The sequence below is a fragment of the Arvicanthis niloticus genome, chromosome 4, assembly GCF_011762505.2.
Source record: "Arvicanthis niloticus isolate mArvNil1 chromosome 4, mArvNil1.pat.X, whole genome shotgun sequence".
Lineage (NCBI taxonomy): Eukaryota > Metazoa > Chordata > Mammalia > Rodentia > Muridae > Arvicanthis > Arvicanthis niloticus.
Window position 1 is genome coordinate 46,859,077 of NC_047661.1, and position 22,465 is coordinate 46,881,541.

The 22,465-nt window shown below is 41.7% G+C and overlaps 1 protein-coding gene across 3 annotated transcripts in view; it reads left to right on the forward strand.

The window, feature by feature from the left end:
- The window catches only part of Kcnab1 (potassium voltage-gated channel subfamily A regulatory beta subunit 1), a 380,454-nt gene that overhangs the window by 342,337 nt on the left and 15,652 nt on the right, over nt 1-22,465 (forward strand). For all 3 annotated transcript variants that reach the window (XM_034500275.2, XM_076932477.1, XM_034500276.2), the window contains exons 9-11: nt 16,379-16,464; nt 17,112-17,232; nt 18,278-18,372. In XM_034500275.2, the coding sequence (XP_034356166.1) occupies nt 16,379-16,464; nt 17,112-17,232; nt 18,278-18,372 (302 nt within the window). The remainder of the gene's footprint in view (nt 1-16,378; nt 16,465-17,111; nt 17,233-18,277; nt 18,373-22,465) is intronic.

A 22,465-nucleotide genomic window follows, 5' to 3' on the forward strand; every position in this document is an offset into this window, starting at 1 on the left:
CTGCAAAACCAATACCACATGCATGGCATCAAGATCTGCAAATAGCCTGGGAACTAGTCAGTCCCCCTGCACCACGGCTACAGTTGCTTCTGAATCCTTAGACAACTGAACCCAGGAAAACACTTCCCTAGGCAACCCCATGCAAGTGGGGTACCCTAGTAACTCTCTCTTTTCAAAGTTTACAGTCGTACACCCCAGAGCCTTTGATGGGGGAAGGACTAGCTGATTTAATATTGTACCAATGAAAAGTGCTTAGCTTCATATAAAAAATACACATTTTTTTAAAAACTATATTTAAAAAAATATTTATTCTTTGACAATTTCATGCATCCCAAACTCCCCCTCCCACTTTTCCCAGGAGTTACTTGTTTCTTTTTAATAATTTACTCATTTTCCTTGTGCCCCGGTTTCCTCATGTATAAAACAACAATAACCACCTATTTGATAAAACTGTCTAAAGGAATTGATTCTTTAATACATGCAAAGTGTTTAGAACGTTGCCAGAAACACCGTCAGTGCTTCGTGTGAACTATTATTTTTAACACCGCAGGTGACGAAGGATCCTTAACATTAATGCAAAGCATCGTCACAAAATCTGGAGTGAAGACATGCAAGCATTCGGGAAATAAAAGATTCAGTCTAACTGGTTCCAGGGCAAGGAGTGTTTGTGTGCATCACAGGAGAGGGAATGCAAGAGCAGGCTTGGGGGTGGGGAGGATCGGGGCTGAACAAGCCAAAGTAAACAGGAGACATTTTTCCTGTGTCAATCTTACTCAAGGATTTATAAATTAAAAAAATTATCATTTCTAATCTTTCTTATGGTATGCAATAGAAAGCTTGTGTACATTTTTGTGATGAAGGCCAAGCTGTCTAAAATAGCGTGTTGATGGCCTTTTAGAGGATTGCGGAGAGGAAGCACTACTTTATTGTTAAAACCCTCTCTACACTCTCCCTTAGCAGAGGATTCTGGGAGATACAATGAGGGAAACTGACATCGTTGATTGAAGGGTGGAGAAGGCCCCACAAACAGGAAAAAATCTCCGAAGAAAGTCTACATGCAAGCAGACACTATGTGAAACAGGGGAACAGGACCAGCAATAAAGCACAGGGCACTGCAGGCCAGACCCACCGAGACCAGCTATGTTAGGCATCTTTTTCATCACAGAATACTTGAAACAATCTCAAAGGAGAAAAGGTTGGTTTGGGTTCCTGGTGTCAGAGCTTTTAGCCCATCATGTCAGAAGGACATAGAAAGGGAAAGCTGTTTACATTATGGTAGCCAAGAAGAGGTGAGAGAACCAACAGGAGGGGCCAGAACCAAACTCTAAACCCCTCAACGACCCATGAGCTGCTTCCTCCAAGCAGGCTCACCTTCCACATTTCACCACCTATTCGACATCTGAATCCATAACTGAACTAATCCATTGACTCAATCACTTTCCAAAGGCCCCGCCTCTAAACACAACTGGTGTCAAAAACCAAAGCCATTGATACATGAACTTTGTTCCCTTCCCACCGAAGCCACAGCCACAGGGCAATCTCATAACAGCTTCTGCACTGCAAGTTGCCCAGCCATGCTGGGTGCAGCCTCATGTTTGAACAGATACAGCTGTGAGTGATTTGTTAAAAACATCAGATGGTTAGCAACTCTTCTTTACCAGGTAGTTTAGCTGATGAGAAGCTGAGAAAATTATTCTACTCCACCACAACAAGTTTAAAAGTCACCTTTTGGTTACCAGACACTTGACAGACGTAGATAAGTATGAGAGGGCCAAAATGGACTAGAGGCAGCCAGGGGCAGCCTGAGATGTAAGGGGAGAAGGTTTTTAATGTCATCAAGATTAAGATAGCTTCTCCTTCCAGACATCTCCCGTGACAGGACCAAAGAGACAGCTAGCTTGGACTATTAAAAGGGCAATAAAGACTGCTTCCTGGATCATTAAACTGGATTTGCCAGTAGAAAAAAATCTCATTAGAGTTGATATTTTTCCTACTCTGATCAATCTCTGCCAAGTTGTTTGCTTTATTCTTTGATCCATAAGATAGCATGCCTTTTAAAATATAGTTAAAAGCCTGTCCCCAGGAGCAGATACACAGACAGTTATGGAATAAAAGGCTCCAGACAGGATAATAGAATAAGAAGCTATGTGTCAAGATTCCACATCCATCTGTCTGACCAATGAGGATGATTCACATAACTTAAAACATCGGATATTAAAGCCCTGAGCCAGTTATTGGTAATGAAATGACAGGTGCTCCCAATTATAAAACCAAGTGGCATGCAGCACTGGAGGAGCTGGCTAAATTTATTTTTTAGCAGCTCAAAGAGTGTTTGGAAAGAATTTTTCCCAATACATTTCCTTCTGACATGCCCAAAGGCTTATTTCACCATTTGATTCAGATATTGTTGCCACTCTATGTCTCAAAGAATATAATCAAAACCATAGGCGTGAAACATAAATTCGAGGGAAGAGAGATGGATGTGTTGCTTCATTTCTCTGAGCGTGGAGGTTAAAGGGAAAATTTACATCTAACAGAAATGAGGCCTTCATCCTTCTGTGCCTTGATTTCTGTGTCTTGATTTTCTCAACACAAAATGAGATTATGGCACTATCTAACCTGCTGTGTGACTGTCCCTGGGGAGATGTGACGAGATGTCTATTTACCCCAGATTAACACACTGATGGCAGAACAAAGACATTATTCCACTTAAGGCTAGCTTGGTGAACCAATGAGTTGACTGGATCACTAACAGGAATAGATAGTGATTTATCCACAGGAGCATGGGTAATTCAAAAGCAGTTGCATCACAGAAAAGTACATCCCATCCTAAGTGACAACTTATGAAAGCTAAATCCCTGGAATTCTCTTTCCAACTTGCAAGCAGCTCTACTGAAGAGTCTCCTTCTCCCCAGCAACCATTTGCTACTTATATGAACTTGGAACAGGTATCACCAGTATTGTAACTACTGGGCCTTTCTAAGCCATACAAGCTTCAGGAACTTCCTGAGCTTTATCAATTTTCTTAGATGCTAGAGTGTTCTGAGTTTCCTTCCTTCTACCTGGAGATAATATTTTAATTCAGAGCAAATATCTTCAAAACATTACCTCACAGAACTACAATAAAAACATAAATGCAGTAATATTGGGGAAACTCCCAGCACATAGTCTAGCAGATAGATGACAAGCAGTAAAGCCAGCTCCCTCCATGTTCTTCTGCTGCCCTGTGACCTAGATACACCCACCTGCCTGGAGTGTCCAATAATATCAATCAAAAACTTATGGGAATTGTTGATTGTCTACCCAGTAGCCACATTGACTTCTTAGTACACAGGGTTTTCCTTCAGGGTATTCCCTGTCCCTGAAACTGACCCACAGGAAGGCTAGCCTCCTCTTCCCTGACTGGTCCTCAGTTACAGAGTAAGTTATAAGCCAATCTCCCTGCCACTTCCATTTTTCCAAGTCATTGGTTCATGTCACTGAAGCAGCTCACTCAGAAGGCATCTCAGAGTTTTACTTAGAATCATGAGCCAGAAGATCATACTGATTATGTTCATGTACAACATCCTCAGATGCTATAGGAAGTATATTAATGTCACAAGAGAAATCATCTTAAAGACAGCAGGGAGTTTGGGAGTAGAGGTTAGTCCTCAGTAGCTTGATAGAAGAACCATCCAGTGACAAGCATGAATAAATACCTTTTCGTTTTAAGGACATTCAACTGAGTTTTTGATAGCCTAACCTCCATACACCTAGAATAAAAACCCCTAATCAATACACCAAGAGGATAGAGCTACCCTTATTTTTTAGTAAGAAAAGCTACAACTCAAAGCTCAAGAAGGTTAGAATAAAAAAAAAACCTAGTAATTTTTAACAACATCATCTTAAGATCTTTTCAATATTATAGTTATATGTGAATTAATAACTTCTACAGCTTTCTGTGTTGTTGATTATGGTTATTGTGAAACACCAGAATGACCTAATGTTTTTCTGATAAACAAGAAGGGGAGATACAAGAGATACACATACAAGAGAAGGTGATACACAAGAGATAGAGACATGTAGCTATTCTGAAATTGTAATAGATAGGTTCCATGAAATAAATACACATAGCTATTTAACTTTCTCATTTCTTTCTTTACACGCTTCTGTAGAATATTCATTCTGGTCCATTCCTTTGGAAAATTATGAGGTTATCCAAACAAAAATATCTATGGCAGTGAAGAGCAACTAAGAACACCCACCGGCTTTGAGAATTTTCAAGTCAAAAATTATCTTGACCACATTTTATGATAGGATGTGAGGTACTTAATGGAGCAGTACACCAGCACACTAGCATGATCCACAATAGTTCAAGCCCCAAAAGAAAAGACAGTCTTCCATCCAGGCACATCCTGTCTTAGTCAGGGTTTCTATTCCTGCACAAACATCATGACCAAGAAACAAACTGGGGAGGAAAGGGTTTATTCAGCTTACATACATTCAGACTTACATATTACTGTTCATCACCAAAGGAAGTCAGGACTGGAACTCAAGTCAGGAAGCAGGAGCTGATGCAGAGGCCATGGAGAGATGTTTCTTACTGGCTTGCTTGCTTCTGCCTTACTCAGCTTCCTTTCTTATAGAACCCAAGACTACCAGCCCAGGGATGGTACCACCCACAATGGGCCTTCCCCCTTGATCACTAATTGAGAAAATGACTTACAGCTGGATCTCATGGAGGCATTTTCTCAACTGAAGCTCCTTTCTCTGTAATAACTCCAGATTGTGTCAAGTTAACACACAAAACCAGCCAGTACACACACCCTGATGCAAGTGCTTCTTCCACTGTGGTCTTTTGACCTCTAAGACACACACAGACTAATTCTCTCAACAGAGAATGCTAGTGTTAGAGAAACAAACTTTAATACATGAGCCTCCCTGGTAAACTTCTATGTCCCTTTTCAGTGCTGTTTTCCTCTATCAGCTTCTAACTTTCTATACAGATATAGAAGATGAGATATAGATTAGACAGAAAGATAAGATAGAGACAGAGGGATAGAGATGGAGGTGGAGATGGAGATGGAGATGAAGATAGAGGTGGAGGTGGAGATGATAGAGGGATACAGACCCATGTAAAGAAGTGAGCCTGAAAAACCAGAGGACCCAGTGGACTTTTTTGGGAAATGACTGAGAGCAGTTAATTGATCATATAAAGATGATGCCATGTATAGAAGATAGACTGGAAATACATACCAGGACCATGAAGGGTTTAAACTTGCCAGTTCTACGAAACTGGATTTATTCCAGCCAAATCTGCCATTTGAAAATTAATATGATAAACAAATTAAGCACTTATAAGAAAACTAAAGGTCCAAGAAGAGACTTACTGACTCCTGAAGATGAGTAAGTGGAAGAAAAGGACCTGATGTTAGGTTTTAGATGTCACATGAGTAAGAAGAAATAAATGAAACTAGATCTTTATTTTATACCATCCATACACTAAAATAACTTATAGGTCAGAAACATGGCAAGTGTAAAACTTTAAATTTTTAGAAGGAAAAAAAAACACCTCTTTTCATGTTTCAATATTTTCCTTCTGTCAGGGGGACACCCAAGATCAGGGGAAGGCCTGTCGACCTAGTTTTCCTCCTACTGTTAGCATTGCATCATGACCAAAAGCAACTTGGGGAGGAAAGGGGTTATGATCCATCACTGAGGAAAGGAAGAGCAGGAACTCAAGGCAGGAGCCTCCAGGCAGAAACTAAAACTGAGACCATGGAGGAACACAGCTTATTGGCTTATTCAGCGTGCTTGCTTATACAACTCAGGAGCATCTGCCCAGGAATGACACGGCCCTCAGCAGGCTGGCTCCACCCACACCAATCATTAAAAAAAAACATCAAAACCCTCAGACTTGTCTACAGGCCAAACTGATGCAGACATTTTCTCAGTTGAAGTTCCCTCTTCCCAGAAGACCCTAGTTTGTCTCAAGTCAACAAAAACCCTAACCAGCTATATTCAAACTGTGAAAGTCCTTTTATTACAAGCTGACTTCAGTGAAACTGCCAAAGGCAATCCGAGGTTTTGTAGAGAAACACCTTTAACCTCCAGAATAGAGAACTTGTGGCTCCACAGATAAAGCACTGTGGAAAAACTTCGAAATCCAGGACTGTAAGTTTACTTAGACTTGTTTCTTTAATTGTATTTATTCATTGCCTTGCTCCCAACAAATTTTAATTATTTGGAATTTGTTCCATTGTTCACTGGCCCTAAAAAATTTGACATTTTAAAATAAGAGCTTTGCCCTCTGCCCTGATCGAGAATACTCTCTCCCTTCTATTGAGACAAGGCATGACACTTTAGTTACTACCAAGTATTAAGCAAATGTGGAAATTACAATCCAATAACTTGAAATCACCAGGTTTTATTAGAAAATTGTCAGCTCCTGTTTAAGCTTGTATTGATAGGAAAATTGCAATCTTTGATCCATATCCTACATAATCACACCTTGGAGAGTCTCAGCAAACAACAATGAATCTAGATGAGAAGTTGGAGACAGCAGATGTGATCATAACATTATTATAGGGAAAGATTAGTCAAGAGGATAATTCAAAGACAAGAAGGCTGTTGTGGGACTGGAGATATGGCACGGCAACTTTTGTTCCAGCGGATCTGATGTTCTTTGCTGGCCTGCAGAATACCAGGCACTTATGTGATCCATACACATACATGCGGACACTATGCATGCATGCATACATACATACATACATACATACATTTTAAAAAAAAGAAAGAAAGAAAGCTAATGAGCTCTGCCTTTGCCTTAAGTGGTTCCTAAAGGTAAAATGAGAAGTCACTCTCTTGCTAGGATTAAAGAGCAGGTGTCTGAAGAAGGAAGAAACACTAAAAATACACAGCTTCTACCCCTCTGTAGAGAGGTAGGCCAGGAGTGAGCAGACTCCCAGGGCAACCTGTGTCTGTCCAGAGATGTCACAGCATAGCCAGCCTCTTTCTTCAAGGAGCTTTGCTCAGATGCAAGTTTCACAAATGGGATTCTAAGGCCCCAGGACTTCACTAAGTTTGAACTTCTATGATAAGCACAGAGCACGGACGCCTACCCGGAGGTGGGTTAAACACCCCTAACCCAGCAGGCAGCAGTGGTAGCACAAGCCTTTAATCCCAGAATTGGAGAGCTAGATGCACAGAGTGAGTTCCAGGACAGCCAGGGCTACATAGAGAATCTCTGTCCCAGAAAGACATAAGAAAAAAAAAAAAAAAAAAAAAAAAAAAAAAAGCCCTAATTCAAACATTTAAAATCAGAAATGTTTCAAAATCCAAATGTTTCAGCACTGATATAACACCATAAAAGGAAAACTCCACACCTGACCTCCTGTAGTGAGTCACAGTAAAAATGTAGGTACACTTCAAATACTAACACTATTTTAATATAAAGTAACCAAGTGTGGTGGTGCACACTTTCAATCCCAGCACACAGGAGACAGAGGCAGGTGGATTTCTGAACCTGAGCCCAGTCTGGTTTACAAAGGAAGTTCCAGGACATTCAGGACTACGGAAAAAAAAAAAAAAAAAAAAAAAAAAAAAAAAAAAAAAAAAACCTGTCTAGATAGATAGATAGATAGATAGCATAAATTACTTTTATCTTTGTATATGAGGTTATATATGAGCCATAAATAAATTTTGCATTTAGATTTGGGTCCCATGCCAAGGCAATATATATATATATACACACACACACACCAAGGCAAAATATATACACACACACACACACACACACACACACATATCTCCAGAACATCAAGGCTGTATACTGGAACCTTGCCAAAATAACTTTGCTTTTCTGCATCCCTGGTTCTGCATCAATAAAATGAGGGTAAAATATTACTGACTTAAACAGTCATTACAAAGATTACCCACTGCTTAATTATTATCAATTTGTTCTGCACCGAAGCAAGGTCTATATAGAAGGCCAAGATTACTCCTGACACCTATGCATGTCCTGTGACATGGAGCCAGCATCTCCTAGGTCAACCGACAGCTCTTATGCTAGTACTTGGGGCCAGTGCAGGGCACACCTTGCTCTACTTCTGAGCAGGTTTCAGTCCTATGAGAAAAGCCAGCCTTCTAGCTCCAAGCTCTGAGCTGAGAGGTAGAGGCATCTCTGCAGTCCAGAAAATGATGAACTCATAGAAATCCAAAGAGAAATCTCAAGGCTGCAAAGAAACCACAACCATTGGTTTCTGGAGTTTAACAAGAAAACTAAAGACAGAGAAATAAAACAACTGGTTTGAAATTAAAAAAAAAAAAATGTTTCCAGTTCTAGACTTACATTTTCTGTCCATGTCCATAACAATTCTGATGAAGCCCAGTCCTTCTATTGTGCCAGGGTCAGTCTCTCCCTAAGCCTTGCCTCTTTTCTTTAAAATCATACTTTATTTTATTTATAGCAATATAACTTACATTTGCATTAACACTTTAATAAAATAATTTCAAGTAGCTTTTTTCTTTGTTCTTTTATTTATTTATTTATTTTTATTGGATATTTTATTTACATTTCAGATGCCATCCCCTTTCCCCATCTCCCCTCCCTAGAAAACCCCTATCCCATACCCCCTTCTCCTTTTTGCTTTTATACAATTTTTTTAATGTTAACCAGTGGCTTTATAAGTTTGGTAATGCTCAATATCAGTCAGAAGTGTAACCTAATACCCAACCTAGATATATCAACTATCTTTGACTGGTGGAGACATGTGAACATCGGCCTCTATGTCTGGCCCCCCTCTCTCTTTCTCTCTCATCACCTAGCTCCTCCTCTCCTTACTCCTCCCACCTTAGCTCTTCAGGTAGCTTTTTTTCCATTTCTTTTAATGATCATGAGGCCAGAAGAGGATGTCAGATTCTCTGGAACTACAGTTACACAATAGTTGGAATTTGCCACATGGATGGTGGGAACTGAACCTGGGTCCTCTAGAAGAGCAACAAGTGGATTTAACCACTGAGCCATTTCTCCAGCCTCAAGACTTTGTATATTTTTAAAAGAAGTAAAATTTTAAAGTATTTAAATTGAGAGATTGCAGGATTTTTAAAGGTATACTATGTCTATATTGTTAAATATTTAAAATTTTTTTAAACTTACTTTTTACTTATTCACTTTACTCTCCCCCCCCCCCCCCCTTAAGGTAGTTTTAAATGGAAGAAAAAAATTACAGGCTATCAATCCTTTTCCCCAAAACACTTATTTTAAAAAATTATTTTTCTAAGTGGGTCAAGGGAACAGATATATCCAGTGACCACTCATGTCTGCTTTATTCTCCACTAATAGTCCATGGAGTTCAAAAGAAAGCCCCAACTCCCACACCCACTGCCTCAAAGGATTAACTCATGCTGTACTATGTTAGAATGCAAAATGATTCTTGCTACTTCCATACATAATAAGGTTAAATTCACACACGCAGCACAAAAGAAAAGAACAGCCTGAGACTAGTTAAAAATAGGAAAAAAAATTAGTTTTCTATCCTCTTTCATGACTGCTGTTCTTCTGCCTGCGCTCTCTCCTTCCTTGTTACCCATTGACCTCTCTTGGGTTTTAGACTTTAGACCTAAACTCCTTCAGATGTGTAATCTCCCTCAGACACAGATCCTGGTCCATAATGTATACATGCATATATATAAACAGGTAAAACTCTGGGGAAAAGTTGAAAATTTCAGAAAAAAAAAATTGAGCCCTTGCCTCTTAAAGAAGTGCCTCAGACAGAGGGAGGAACCTGGGTGGGAGATGGGAGGGGGAGAGGAGAAGGGGAACAGGATCAGGTGTGGGGGGAACAGAAAAAAATGCCCAGAGGGCCAGGAGAATGAATGGGAATATGCAGCCTCAAGGGGTGGGATGGGGGGGGGGGTGCTCTAGAAAGTACCAGAGACCTAGGAGGTGAGGACTCAATGGAGGTGACCTTAGCCAAAATGCCCAACATTGGGGAGAGGGATCTCAAAGAGTCCATCTCCAGTAGATAGACAGGGCCTCAAGTGGGATGGGATTACAACCCACAGTCAAAATTTCTAACCCAGAATTGTTTCTATCTAAAAGAACTGCAGGGACAAAAATAGGAGAAACTGAAGGAAAGGATGCCCAACTTGGGGTCTATCTCATGGGGGGAAAGAGGGGCACCAAGGCCTGATACTATTACTGATGTTATGATGTGCTTACAGACAGGAGCCTGGCATGGCTGTCCTCTGAGAGGCCCTAACAGTAGCTGACTGAGACAGATGCAGATACTTACACACAACCATTGGTCTAAAGTCAAGGACCCCTATGGTTGAACTAGGGAAAGGACAGAAGAAACTGAAGGGAAGGAAGACCCCATAGGAAGACCAACAGCCTCAACTAATCTGGACCCCAGGGAGCTCCCAGAAACTGAGCCACCGACCAGGCAGCATACATGGGCTGGTCCAAGCACTCCTGACTCCCCCTCACCCCCTATCCCCACCCCCACATATACGTAGCAGAGGTCTGCTTGGTCTGGCCTCAGTGGGAGATGTGCCTAATCCTCAAGAGAGATTTGAGGCCTCAGGGAAGGGGGAGGTCTGGTGGGGGTTGAGCACCCTCTCAGAGGCAAGGAGGGAGAGGAACAGATAAGGAACTGTGGGAAGGAGGACCAGGGAGGGGGGCAACTGCTGAAATATAAATAAATAAAATAATGATTTTTTTTAAAGAAGAGCCTCTGAAAGCATAAAAATCAAGCCATATAACACAACCAATGTTCAAACACTTTCCAGCTCTAAAAGGCAGCATTTAATTAAACACGTAGTATTTAATGGAGCCTTTCCTAGTTGATGAGTTTTCTCTTTCCACTACAAAAATAAAATACACATTTACATAAAGCTTGGGAAATCTAGAGAAAATTAGTACTAAACACAGTAAGTGTGGATTTAGTCTCAGCACGTTGCAAGCATAATATCCTAGCTTTTAGTCCTGTCCAAATACAGTGGACTCCCAGTCTGCTCCCTTACTTCCAGTGTGGCTTATGTCCAGACTCATTTGAGTAGCGGTATTTGATCTAAACACTAATTTCTATACATTTATCTCCTATTCCTCATGCTTTATCGTTCATATGATCTGATTATCTGCTCATAACTCTCAAGGTATCCAGGCCACTTCTTATTCAGTAAAAGGTGATGGAGGCAGGGTTTGTAAGCTGCAGCGTATCTTTATGTGAGGTCTGATTCCAAAATTAAAAATTTATCATATAAAACTTTTCACTCTAAGTATCTGTATCAATTCCTTTGGTGTGAAATGCGTTCTTTAAACATAGATGGACGACTCACGGAAAGAAGAATGTGGGTGCTAGGCTTCTGTAGAGGACACATTCCACTCACTGGCTATGCAGGCAGCGTTGGCACTTCAAATCATCCACATACAGGATCTGTACCAGCTGCAAACAAATTCTACAGGATTGATGTCACCTTGGTGTTACAGACGGAAATAAGATGCCTAGAGAGCAAACTGACCTGAAGGATTTATGAAGGTCATCTCCATGTGGCCTCAGGGCCCCAGGGAGAATCATCAGGTTAAAGAAGGATGATTTCAAACTGAGAAAGGTTGGGAAGGCCTAAGAAAATCTTGTGGCCATTTAGATAGATGATAAATAGGTAGGTAGACAGACAGACAGACAGTTAGATATAAGCCTGCAGAAGCCCGGCATACTTGTAATTACAAATGTATATCTATTAATTCAAGCACCCAGGAAACTGAGCCAGGAGGATTACAAATTTGAAGCCAGCCTGGGCTACCTATCTAGCAAGTTCTAGGCCAGGCTGAGCTACATAGAGAGACTCTACTCTGAGACTGAAGGGACAAAATGAAAAGGGAGGGAAGAAGAAAATAGAAAGAAGGGGGAGGGGACATAAAGTCTCATTAAAGGAAGCAGAGATTCAGACTGGGGTATAGAAGGTATTCTGTCAGCTTCTCCAGGCGATCTGATTCATGTCAGTGCATCGGTGTGTGTGTGTGTGCTCATCTTACCATCCACTTGCAGAAGCACTAAGGCAAATAGCTCAGGTTACATGAAGCGCTGACTAGAAGAACGTGGAAGAGCAGCACGGAGAATTTCACCCTGGAGATGGCTTGCTTGGGAAGCACTCAGTGAGTGGTGCTCAAACTTCAGGGGTCAGAGACTCTACCACAGGATTTGCAGTCCATTAGTCTTAAGGCAGGACTCTAGGCTGTACATTTGTAATAAGTTCCTGCCTGCTACTGCAGCTGTTGCCTGGAAGCTACAAGTAAAGCGCTTCTTACCCCAGGCTGTGCATGAGAATCAGCTAGGCCAAGTTTATAAAATACTCAAGCCAGGGCCTCAGCCTGGCTAACATATTAGAACTTCAGTACAGCCTTTTGCATGGGCAGTGTTTAAGAGCTCAGTCTTAGGGGTGGTGGATGGGATTGGTTTTAGGGTGTAGGCAGAGCTGAGAACAGTAGGAGCAAGGCTTCTAGAAACATCTGGACAGGGAGGGCCAGGATCAGTTCTGGGGAGGTAGACTTTACCACATTTCCAGAGTGTTCTTTCTCAGAGTATGAATGTAGCACCTTAAATATTCATTCTATTGTCCTTTCCCCACTCAGAATCAATGTTCTGATATTGTACGCCTTTAAACGCATTCCATGAGCTGTCAAGATGGCTCAGTAGACAAGGGTGCTTACAGTAAGTTCCATCCACAGGACTTATACGTGGTGGAAGGGGAGAACTGACCTATGACCTCCACCAACTACCATGGCACACACACAAATCAATAAGCAAACAACTTAATCACTTTTATTTTAAAATCTTACACTTAAATTTCTCTATCAAGGTCAGAATAGATAAATAAAATGAATTCCCATAATTCATAAGTAAAACAATGTGACAGGATTTTTTCTTTCAACAATGCTGCCCTCTAGTGTCCACAAGTTAGCACTACATAAAAACCATGTAAAATCCCACCTGAGTCACCAAAAAGCTAATTTCCTGTTTGTTAGTTAAATTCAGGGGATTTTCTTTTAAAATAACCTCCTCCACAGACAAGAAGTCCTGGTGCCCCCTTCCACCAGTCCTTCCTGCCACCTCTTCAGAGCCACACGACAGAGAGGTGTGGCCAGCAAGTAAAGCTTGTGCACTTCCGCCTCACCTCCCACACCACATGCTTTAAGCCATGTCTCAGTCCTTTGAGAAGATAGCATCAAACAAGACCCCGTCTCCCACTGAGTTCCACAAACCCAGCTGGTCCCCGTCCTTGGTGGGTGTCCCCAGCTCCAAGCACCTACCTCCTCCCTCTCAGCCTAGTGTTCTCTCTCCTCCCTTCCTAGTCTCACAAGTGGGTCTCGTCAGAGATACCCTCCTTCTAGGTCATCCTCAGTGGTACCAAAAGTCATCTCTCACCTCTCCATCTTTGAATAGAATTTTCCCCAGCATTCCTTGGATTACTGTTGCCTAGGCTTCATTCGTTTGAAAACCTGCTGAAGGAGTTTGTGCAGGTTGTCTCCAAACCTGCCTGCCTTCCATTCGTCCATCACCCCAGCCTGGCCTTGGTCTTTCACAGTAATAATAAAATGGTTTTCATCATGCTTTGCAGTCAGTGTGTGTATGCACATGTGTGTGTGTGTGTGTGTGTGTGTGTGTGTGTGTGTGTAGCAGACACTTCTGCAGCCTCTGATGTGACTGTTCCTTGTGTTCTACCCTGTGAGCCTCCTTCTTGAAGCACCCTCTGTTCTTGGCTCTAAAATGTCCCTCCCTCTGGCTCCTAGTCAGTCAGCTGACTGCACAGGGTCCTCTCTCTGATTGCATGCTGGCAATGAAAAACTCTTCTCTTGTTCTCTTGAGACTTCCACTGCTATGACTTAGCACAGACAGCAAGCTGCACCCATCACACAGCAGTGTCCATCAGTGTCCATTCATTATCTCAGGCATTCATTCACATCAGTTCCACATCTCCTTCACCTCCAAAGAAGGGTTTCTACCATTGCCCTCCCCTCAGTAAACAGTCAGGGAACTGGGAGAAGACCTTGATTCCTTCCTGCCCACAATGTACCACACTCAGTCTTAATTACCAAAACCCTCCTCCAGGTCACTCTTGCAACAAGACAGATTGGCCCCAGAGGCTTCCTCTTCCACTGATTCTTCACAACATAGGCAGGGATGGCATTCTGAGATGCAAACTCCGATGACAGGATGTCTCTCCCATTCCCTTGCCTAAAACTGGCAACAATCCCATCCACCTCTTAGCCCATACAGTTTGGTTTGTTGTCCTCTGGCAACTTCATCTCAATCTAGTCTTTTCTTGCTGGGCTTCTGCTATCTAACTTCATTTCAATCACTGGAATTCACTGTCCTGCTTGCAGGGCCTACACATGTTGCTCCATCATCCTAAAATGTTATTCTCCCATGCGTTGAATGGTTAGCTTGTTTCACTGCTTCAACATAATATAACATGACAGGAAGTGAGACATTCCTGACCCTGACTCGGTAGGTTTTCCCTTTCATTTCCTATCTGCACCTGCTTACTTACATTTTTCTATAACACTTTATATTTTATAATCACTTCTTTATTTCTCCATCCTTGCCACTCACCCCTAAACTCCCCAAGTCTAGGAATCGTATGCCAAATGTGTTCAACAAGTAAATGAATGAGTCTTGTAAGACTCACAACTTCCATCTTTGGTAACGTCCCCCTGTCTGTAGAGCACAGACGGCTGAGTCTTCCAATTCAGCTTGCTCTCTGTGACCCCGTCAGTGATACCAACAAGTCTGGCACACCTCGGCATGTCCAGCTCCCAGAACAACAGGTACCTAAAGAACATGGTGACTGGATGAGCTCCCAGCTCTTGGAGAAACAGGATATGAACAGGAAAGGACTTGTTGCAATGATACAGGTGGCTGATCTAGAGCAAAGATGGAAAAAAATCGCCCCAACTTCCAGAAACCTTTATCATCTCCATTTGTACACTCTTTAAAGAAGAGGGGAAGGTTCCTTACAAGTTTTAACACATTTATTTAACAAAAGATAAATAAACTTTACAGCTAGGTACTATGATAAGATATATGATCACAAGAAAAGGTGTTTAGCTAATTCTTCATTAGATGGTAGTGAATAAAAATATTCCCCGTCTTCAAAACCAACCAACCAAGGAAACCTTGGAATAACACATGTAAGCCCAACAACAAAGATGCTAAGACCCTAGCCTTGGCTTCCTCATCCAAACCTGTACCCATCAACTTAAATACAAATAAGACTACATCTACTCCAAGCCAGGAATAATGGGATACACTTGTAATCACAGCACTCAGGAATCAGAGACTGGAGAGGAGTGCTGAAAATTCAAGGGCAGCCTGTTCTACATAGGTGGATTCCAGTCCAGGAAAGGCTATACAGTGACACTCTGTCTCAAAGAACAAGAATGAAGGGAGAAAGAGATGACAGGAGGCAGGGGAAAGAGAAAAGAAAAAAGGGAAAAGAATGTATCTATCCCAATTTTATGTTGAGCAAGGATTCCATTCTGACGGACACTTAATCTAAGGGTATTACTGGGACACAAAGAAGTCCAAGACCTTGACCCTTGAAATATGTCCAGTGATCTGGCATCCTAAGAGTATAGTTGACTTGCTTTGTGGAACTGTCTGAGGATTTTGCTAACTTGAACTTGAAACTCTTTATGCTTCCTATCTCATCTGGCTGGTGCCAAAAGGATTAGCTTAGCTCCACTCTCTGGGGAGAGGAAATGTGTTGTTAATCGTAAACAGGGTGGTCCCACCAGCAGGCCCTGGTGAGGTCAATTACATGGGTGTCCTAGAACAACGTTGGGTTCAAAGTGGCCAAGTACAGGGTGTGTCAAAGTGGGCTTTGAGCACCCATGGCTCCAGCTGTTTGTTCTGCATTTTATATGTTTATCTTGCTGCTTGACACAGTTACTGAGTCATCTCTATTAAACGGCTATTGAGGGAAAGGAACAGCTCTGCAAATCTAGCATGCAGAAGAAACAGGCTGTTCATCCTCGGTGACCCTGCATTCTACCGTCACAACAATGCGACCCTCCCTTTTCACTTTGTACCAGATATTCAGCTTCATTTATCAGAACAAGAACCATCAAGCAATACTAGCAATGGAAGAACCTGCAATGGTCATTACATTTTTAATACTGTTTAATATTGCTGAAAACTGAAAATGAGTGTCAGTTTACCTAAGAATACCACCAAGCTTTCAACCCAACAGGTGGTGAATGTTATGTTGTCACCAGGGAGAGAATAATTATAGTAATCAAATAATCACATTAAATTTCTAAATTCTGGGAAGAGGAGGGGGAAGCACAACTGTGTATACTAGGTGAGTTCATGGAACACTCTTTGGGCTTTTGTAGAAATTGTTCGAGCCATGACGCACGTGATCAACCAAGGCATGGCCATGTATTGGGGCACCTCGAGGTGGAGCGCAATGGAGATCATGGTGAGTTAGTTTGTTTTTAATGGCTGTTGGGTGCTTTGTCATTATTGTTTGGATACCATGCTTAAGTTGCAGCATCTTCTGCAGACTTTTCTCATGAGACCAGGTCACTGGAAATTTACCATCAGTTCTCTCATTAAGGAGATGGATGTGAGGGCTGGAGCCCAGCAGTTTAGGACAAACACAAGGGCCAGGTCTGCAAAAAGAAACCATGTTTTAGCATGTCTTTTGCTGGCAACAGGACAGAGAGGATTTCAAAGCTAATGAGATACATGAATAGAGTATTCTACCTTTCTTACAATTCTGCTTATACCATGCCACTTAAAGACCACTTGTGTCTGAGGTTTTAGCCTGAGTTTTCTCTTTAAGAACTTAAGCATATTCAAACAACATCTCCTTTATTAACAGTCCATAGGTCAAGCTTCGACTAATTTGCCCCAGACTTTACTCAGTCTAATCTTCCTGAATAACAAGGATTCCCCACATTTGGTACCTCTCTTGGTGATATTTATGGCTATATCTTGGCATGTATTTGACTTATCTCCTTGCTTATTTAATCCACTGGAATGAAGGTCCCCAGTGACAATGAATCACGGTGAAGCTCCAATATTCATCAGAATAAACTCAGCTGCACTTTCCTCTGCCCCTAGGAGGCCTACTCTGTCGCAAGGCAGTTCAACATGATCCCACCTGTCTGTGAGCAGGCTGAATACCATCTTTTCCAGAGAGAGAAGGTGGAGGTCCAGCTGCCAGAGCTCTACCATAAAATAGGTAATCTTCACAATCACATCTGATCATTCTTCACAATGTGAGAATCAATGGTTAGGGGGATGGGGTGCTAGGAAAATGCTTTCCCAAACACTCCAATTAATACATTATAGAGAGGACAAGAACGACACACCTCAGAGATGGTGGCAGAATCAGGTGGGTTCATAGTCTACAAGGTACTGGGCTGACAGTCACAGAGTTGTAAATTGACTGTAATATATACACTCAGCAGGTATTCGAAAAATGCTCAAAGAGGAGCAGGTGGATAAACTCGGTTTGCATAGGTGCTTGTTCTAGCCTAAACATGCATCCATGAGTAGACTGAGTAAGTATTCCCAAGCATATGGATATCCACATCTGTCTCTTGTGCTGTGCCTGAGGCTGGGTAAGACAGAACTAATTCAACAACAGCAAGTCAGGTACAATTTGTTTGTGTGAAAGTAGTAGTGCCTGGGGGCGGGGATATATAAACACAAGAACTTTGGATATTAGAAACATGAATAAGCCACATTTTTTCAGTGTTATACACCAAGGCAGTTTTCAGAGATTACTTTTTTTTTCCCTAAAAATATGGAAATGCTGGATTAAAAACAATCCAAATTTAACAAGAGCTGCTGCTGTTTCGATCATGTACCAGGCATTTGCTGTGTGGCAGGTTCTGCCTCTGCCAAGTGCCAGGTACTGTCAGGCACGGAGTGGATAAGTGAAGTACCAGCTTTCTTTGCAATTAAAAGCTCTTATCTCTTGGTCTATGAACTGTGGCCATGAAAAGATCATGAAGAAGCCATATTTCCAAGTTCACTTATATGGCTACCTCCCAGGAACAGGCAGTACACATCTAATTGGTTTCTAAAAGAATGAGGCACAATTTGTAAGTCCTAAGTTGTAATGGAAAGATGGATGCTGGTATTAACTCATTTATCTGGCCAGTTTCCCTCTAGGACTGGTGGAGCTGTTTAAACATGCCCTCACTTTTGGTCCTACTTGGCATAAACAAGGTTCTGATTGTGTATTTTTGGTTTTTGTTTGTTTGTTTTTCTTCCTACAGGGGTTGGTGCAATGACATGGTCTCCACTTGCTTGTGGAATTATTTCAGGAAAATATGGAAATGGGGTGCCAGAAAGTTCTAGAGCTTCACTGAAGGTATTTTTCTCAACTTCAAGAAAAGAATGTTGTGGGGAGGAAGAAGATGAATTAGAAGGAGCAGAGCAGCAGCCCAGGGCTCCCCAGCTTGAGCACACTGTGGCCTTGGCTAGCCATGACCTTGGCAGGGCTGCCCAGGTCTCTGTTGCTGGCCACGCATCAGTCAGCCCTTCATAATCTGCCTGCACAGAGAATCTGTCTCTGGGGACTGGAAGAATGTGTCCAATGACCTAGTTGTCTTGCAGATGTAAATCCTTACATTCTTACATTCTTACGTATTCTTCTGTTAAAGGGGATACTTTTTTCCTTGTCTAGAAGTGACAGAATTTAAAATTCCTCTTCTATATAAGAGGATTTAATTTTCCTGTTCTTTAGAAAACAATACTTAAGCCATAAGGGCTTAATCCATTTGAGGTAAACAGCTACAGCTAGGTATGACTTGTGATTGGCTTACACGCCTTTGAGAAAGGAGTTGGGGGTAAGGGGGCAGGAAGGGGAGAGTCTCAGGAGACAGATACAGAACATGCCATCACAACCCTCCACTCTGCCCAGTGGGTCTTATTTTTTTTTATTCATGTATTATACACATGATGGGTTTCTTAATGGCATTTTTGTTCAGCTGTGTCATATACTTGTAATACATTCACTCCTCAATGTCCAGTCCCATCTTAGGCCCCCTTCCTAATGATTAACTAATTGGGGAGCACTACAAACATCTTTCATTAGTAACCACAAGATCCTGTGCTTTAAAAGCTTGAGAGAATGTTTAACAACATTAGAATCACAAATTTCTCTGTAGTATCTATGGAGAAATAATACAGGAATCTTAAAAATTCAGACAAGCCAAAGTCATCTTAAGAGAAAGCATATGCCAGACCCAGGCTCCAGCCTCCATTAGCACTGAACCAGCAGAACAACCCAAGCCAAGCCCAGACATTTCCCAGGGTAGCTGGAGGGGGTGAGGGAGACACAGGACAATGACATGACATGTATGAGCTGTATGAGACAGCTGACCACCAACACTCGCTAGCTAGAACCTTCTCAAGGCTCTAGGTTTTTACTATCCTTTCTGTCTATAAGAGTTGAGCTTTTAGCTTGTTTGTTCTCTAAAATCACAAGATATAAATAGCCCCCAAAGCATGCTGACATGACAGTGTTCTCATTTTTTAATTATCCCAAAGCACAGTTATCTCAGAATATTTAATGAGATCTTGTTCCTGAAAATTGAAGGTCGTTCAGAACAGACTCTCAACAAGTCCATGAAGAAAAAGGCATCTTAGGCAGGACTGTGACAAAGAGGAAGGCAAAAAGGGCGTGAAGAAAAAGGAAAGACTGAGAGTTGTGTCTTTACTTGGCATAGACCATGTGCCAAGCAATGAGCTATGAGTTATGCTTCACTTCCTTTCACCCTCACAATGAGAAATGGACACAGATGGCTTGCAATCAGTTGAGGCTAAGCTGAATTGCTACATAGACACACTTCTACTTATGATGGGGTAATGCCCAGATAAACACATTATAAACTCAAGATGCCCTGTCAAAAATGCATTCAATATGGCTAACCTCCTGAATATCATAGCTTAGCCTAACCATACCTTGAAAGAAAAAACAAAAATAAAGACAGCCACATCATCTGAAACAAATTCTTTTTATACTAAAGAGATGACTATCTCATGTAATCTGTTGAATATTGGACTGAAAATGAAAAACAGAGGTTGTATTGATACACTTCTTGCATATCAGTAAGAAAATCCTAAGTCAAACAATTATAAGCTGGAAGACCATCTGTATATTCTTTCATGGGCTTTCCAAAAAATTCAAAGCACTTCACATATGTGGGCTATTTGTTCTCAGAGTAATCCTGTAAGAGGCAGGCTTCTGCCGGATGCAGAAATTGAAGCCCAAGGACATTAAGCAACATTAAGACCATAAACTCCAACAGATAAAGCTGACGTGAGAACCCAGGCCTCCTGATGTCAGTGAATTATCTTTCCCTGAAGACATCTGTTTCCTTTCACACTCAGGTCCTTAAAGGGAAGATGTAGCTGGGCTGTATCTGGTCGGTATGCCTCTATCATTATTTGATAAAAAGCTCACACACAGATGGAAACCCTCCACAAATGTACTCACAAAAGCAGAAAGTAGATAGGGAGAACATTCAAAACGTTTGACTGTGGCTAAGCTCAAACGTAACTGGGTAAATGTTTGATGGGCTTTCATGAAGTCAATCAAACTGAGTGCTACTGGAACATTAACAGCAACCATTTAGAACTGTCCAAGCAAAAGGCTACAGATGGCCACAAATTCTCCAGCTCTACACTATCAACCAAGTGTTTCCAGAGCAACATATCTGCTCTGGGGAAGGATAATTAAGCAGAACTACGAAAGTGAAAAATAAAAATGAAAATGAGAAGAAGCAAATAGCTTGGCACCCTCTGTACTAAATTATAGTGCTAGTAGAGAAAATAAAGAAAAGTGGAAAGGTACATTGGTAACTTTTAATACCGCCTAAAAATGGCTCACATCACACTGTCTGTTATTACATCACTGAAATGCTAATGTTTTGTGTCTGCTATATTGAACTACAATTGAAAAATTCTCTTTTCTTTTCTTTTAATGGCTCTCCAGGGCTCTTACAGTAAGCAAGATTAGCCAGGGAATTTTCTGGGCAAGCTCTTCTGGCTGGCCCCATTCCTCTCACAATGCTATCAGCTCTGGCTGCTCCGCTGGAAAGCAAAGCACTGCTTCCAGTCTAGTAGATGTCCCATGGCTATCTGTCAAGCCTAATGAAATCTACTCTCATATAGCTTCTGCTCAAACTTAACCCTCCTTAATATCAGAAATTCCTCTGCCCAAGACCTAGCCATCCAGAAGTCATACTGCTACCTCAGATTTCACCCTCTGCATCCTCACCCCGCCTAGCAAGGCTCCACCCAAATCCTCCAGTTGGCATCCTGCCACTCAGGTCCACCCATGCACAGCCCTAAAGTGGGTCTTCTTCTTTCCTTCCCAGGTTTACTGCAGGATTGAACTTGGGTGCTTTCATCCGCTCCCTCTTCTCAACAGTCCACCTTTGTGGTTGGTTGTCCTTTTAAAGGACCGTATCATTTTAAAATGCCATCATGACTCTCAGTTACTGCTTACAGGATAAATCCCCAATCCTCTTAGACTCTAAACCAAGTCTACTTTTCTGATCTTGTCTCTACGATCCCGTGTTATTGTCTACCGAAATATGCTGCACACTTTCCTTAGCTTCCCAGAGTGTTTTCATTGTCCTGTGGTCCTTCCATCTTAGCCTTAGGAACAAAGCTTCTAGCTTAATACAGTTACTGGGTTGTATGTGTTTCTCTTTACTCCATCAACACTTCTTACACAGGCTTCAAGTTCTCTGGTTGCCAGTGACAGGCCTCAGTGTGAACAATCTCATTCTAAGAACTCTACTGTCACAAAGACAGTCCTTGAGGAGAGCGTGGGGCTGGGCTCAGTAGACCTGTCTATGAACTAGACATTATTAGTCCTCCGTCTTCTCTGCTTATCTCTAATATGAATATGCCAATTTCTTCCATTACACGGATCTTGACACTGAAGCTAGAGCAAGAAAACAGATAGCCACAGCCTACATCCTTAAGAGAACAGATCCTAGAGGAGATCTTTTCTTTGCCAGCTTCAGACCAGAAAAGAATGACCTTAGGCAATGTTCAACCTGAGAGACCAACAACAGTAGTTAAAAGAAAACATTGATCAGCTCAGCCATATATGACTTTGTTAGATAAAAAGAAGGTGCTACAAACATGGCTTGTGACAAAATCATTGAAGCAAAAAGGTCACTTACTAAACACTTAAATTCCTAGATAATGACTTGTAGATGATTCTAAAACAGAAACTAACACTCTCTAACCCACACACATGAGTCAGTAAGTGATGAATGAATGGTTATAATAACCCTAATCATTAGATCAAACAAATCTTAACAATTAGTACCCTGGGAAATATTACTGTCTACTCAGTACTGGACTCTCTGCTGGCCGCTGTGGATACATGGACCAAGGGAGAAAACCCTGATGTTCAAGAAGTATCTCAGAGACTTCCACAG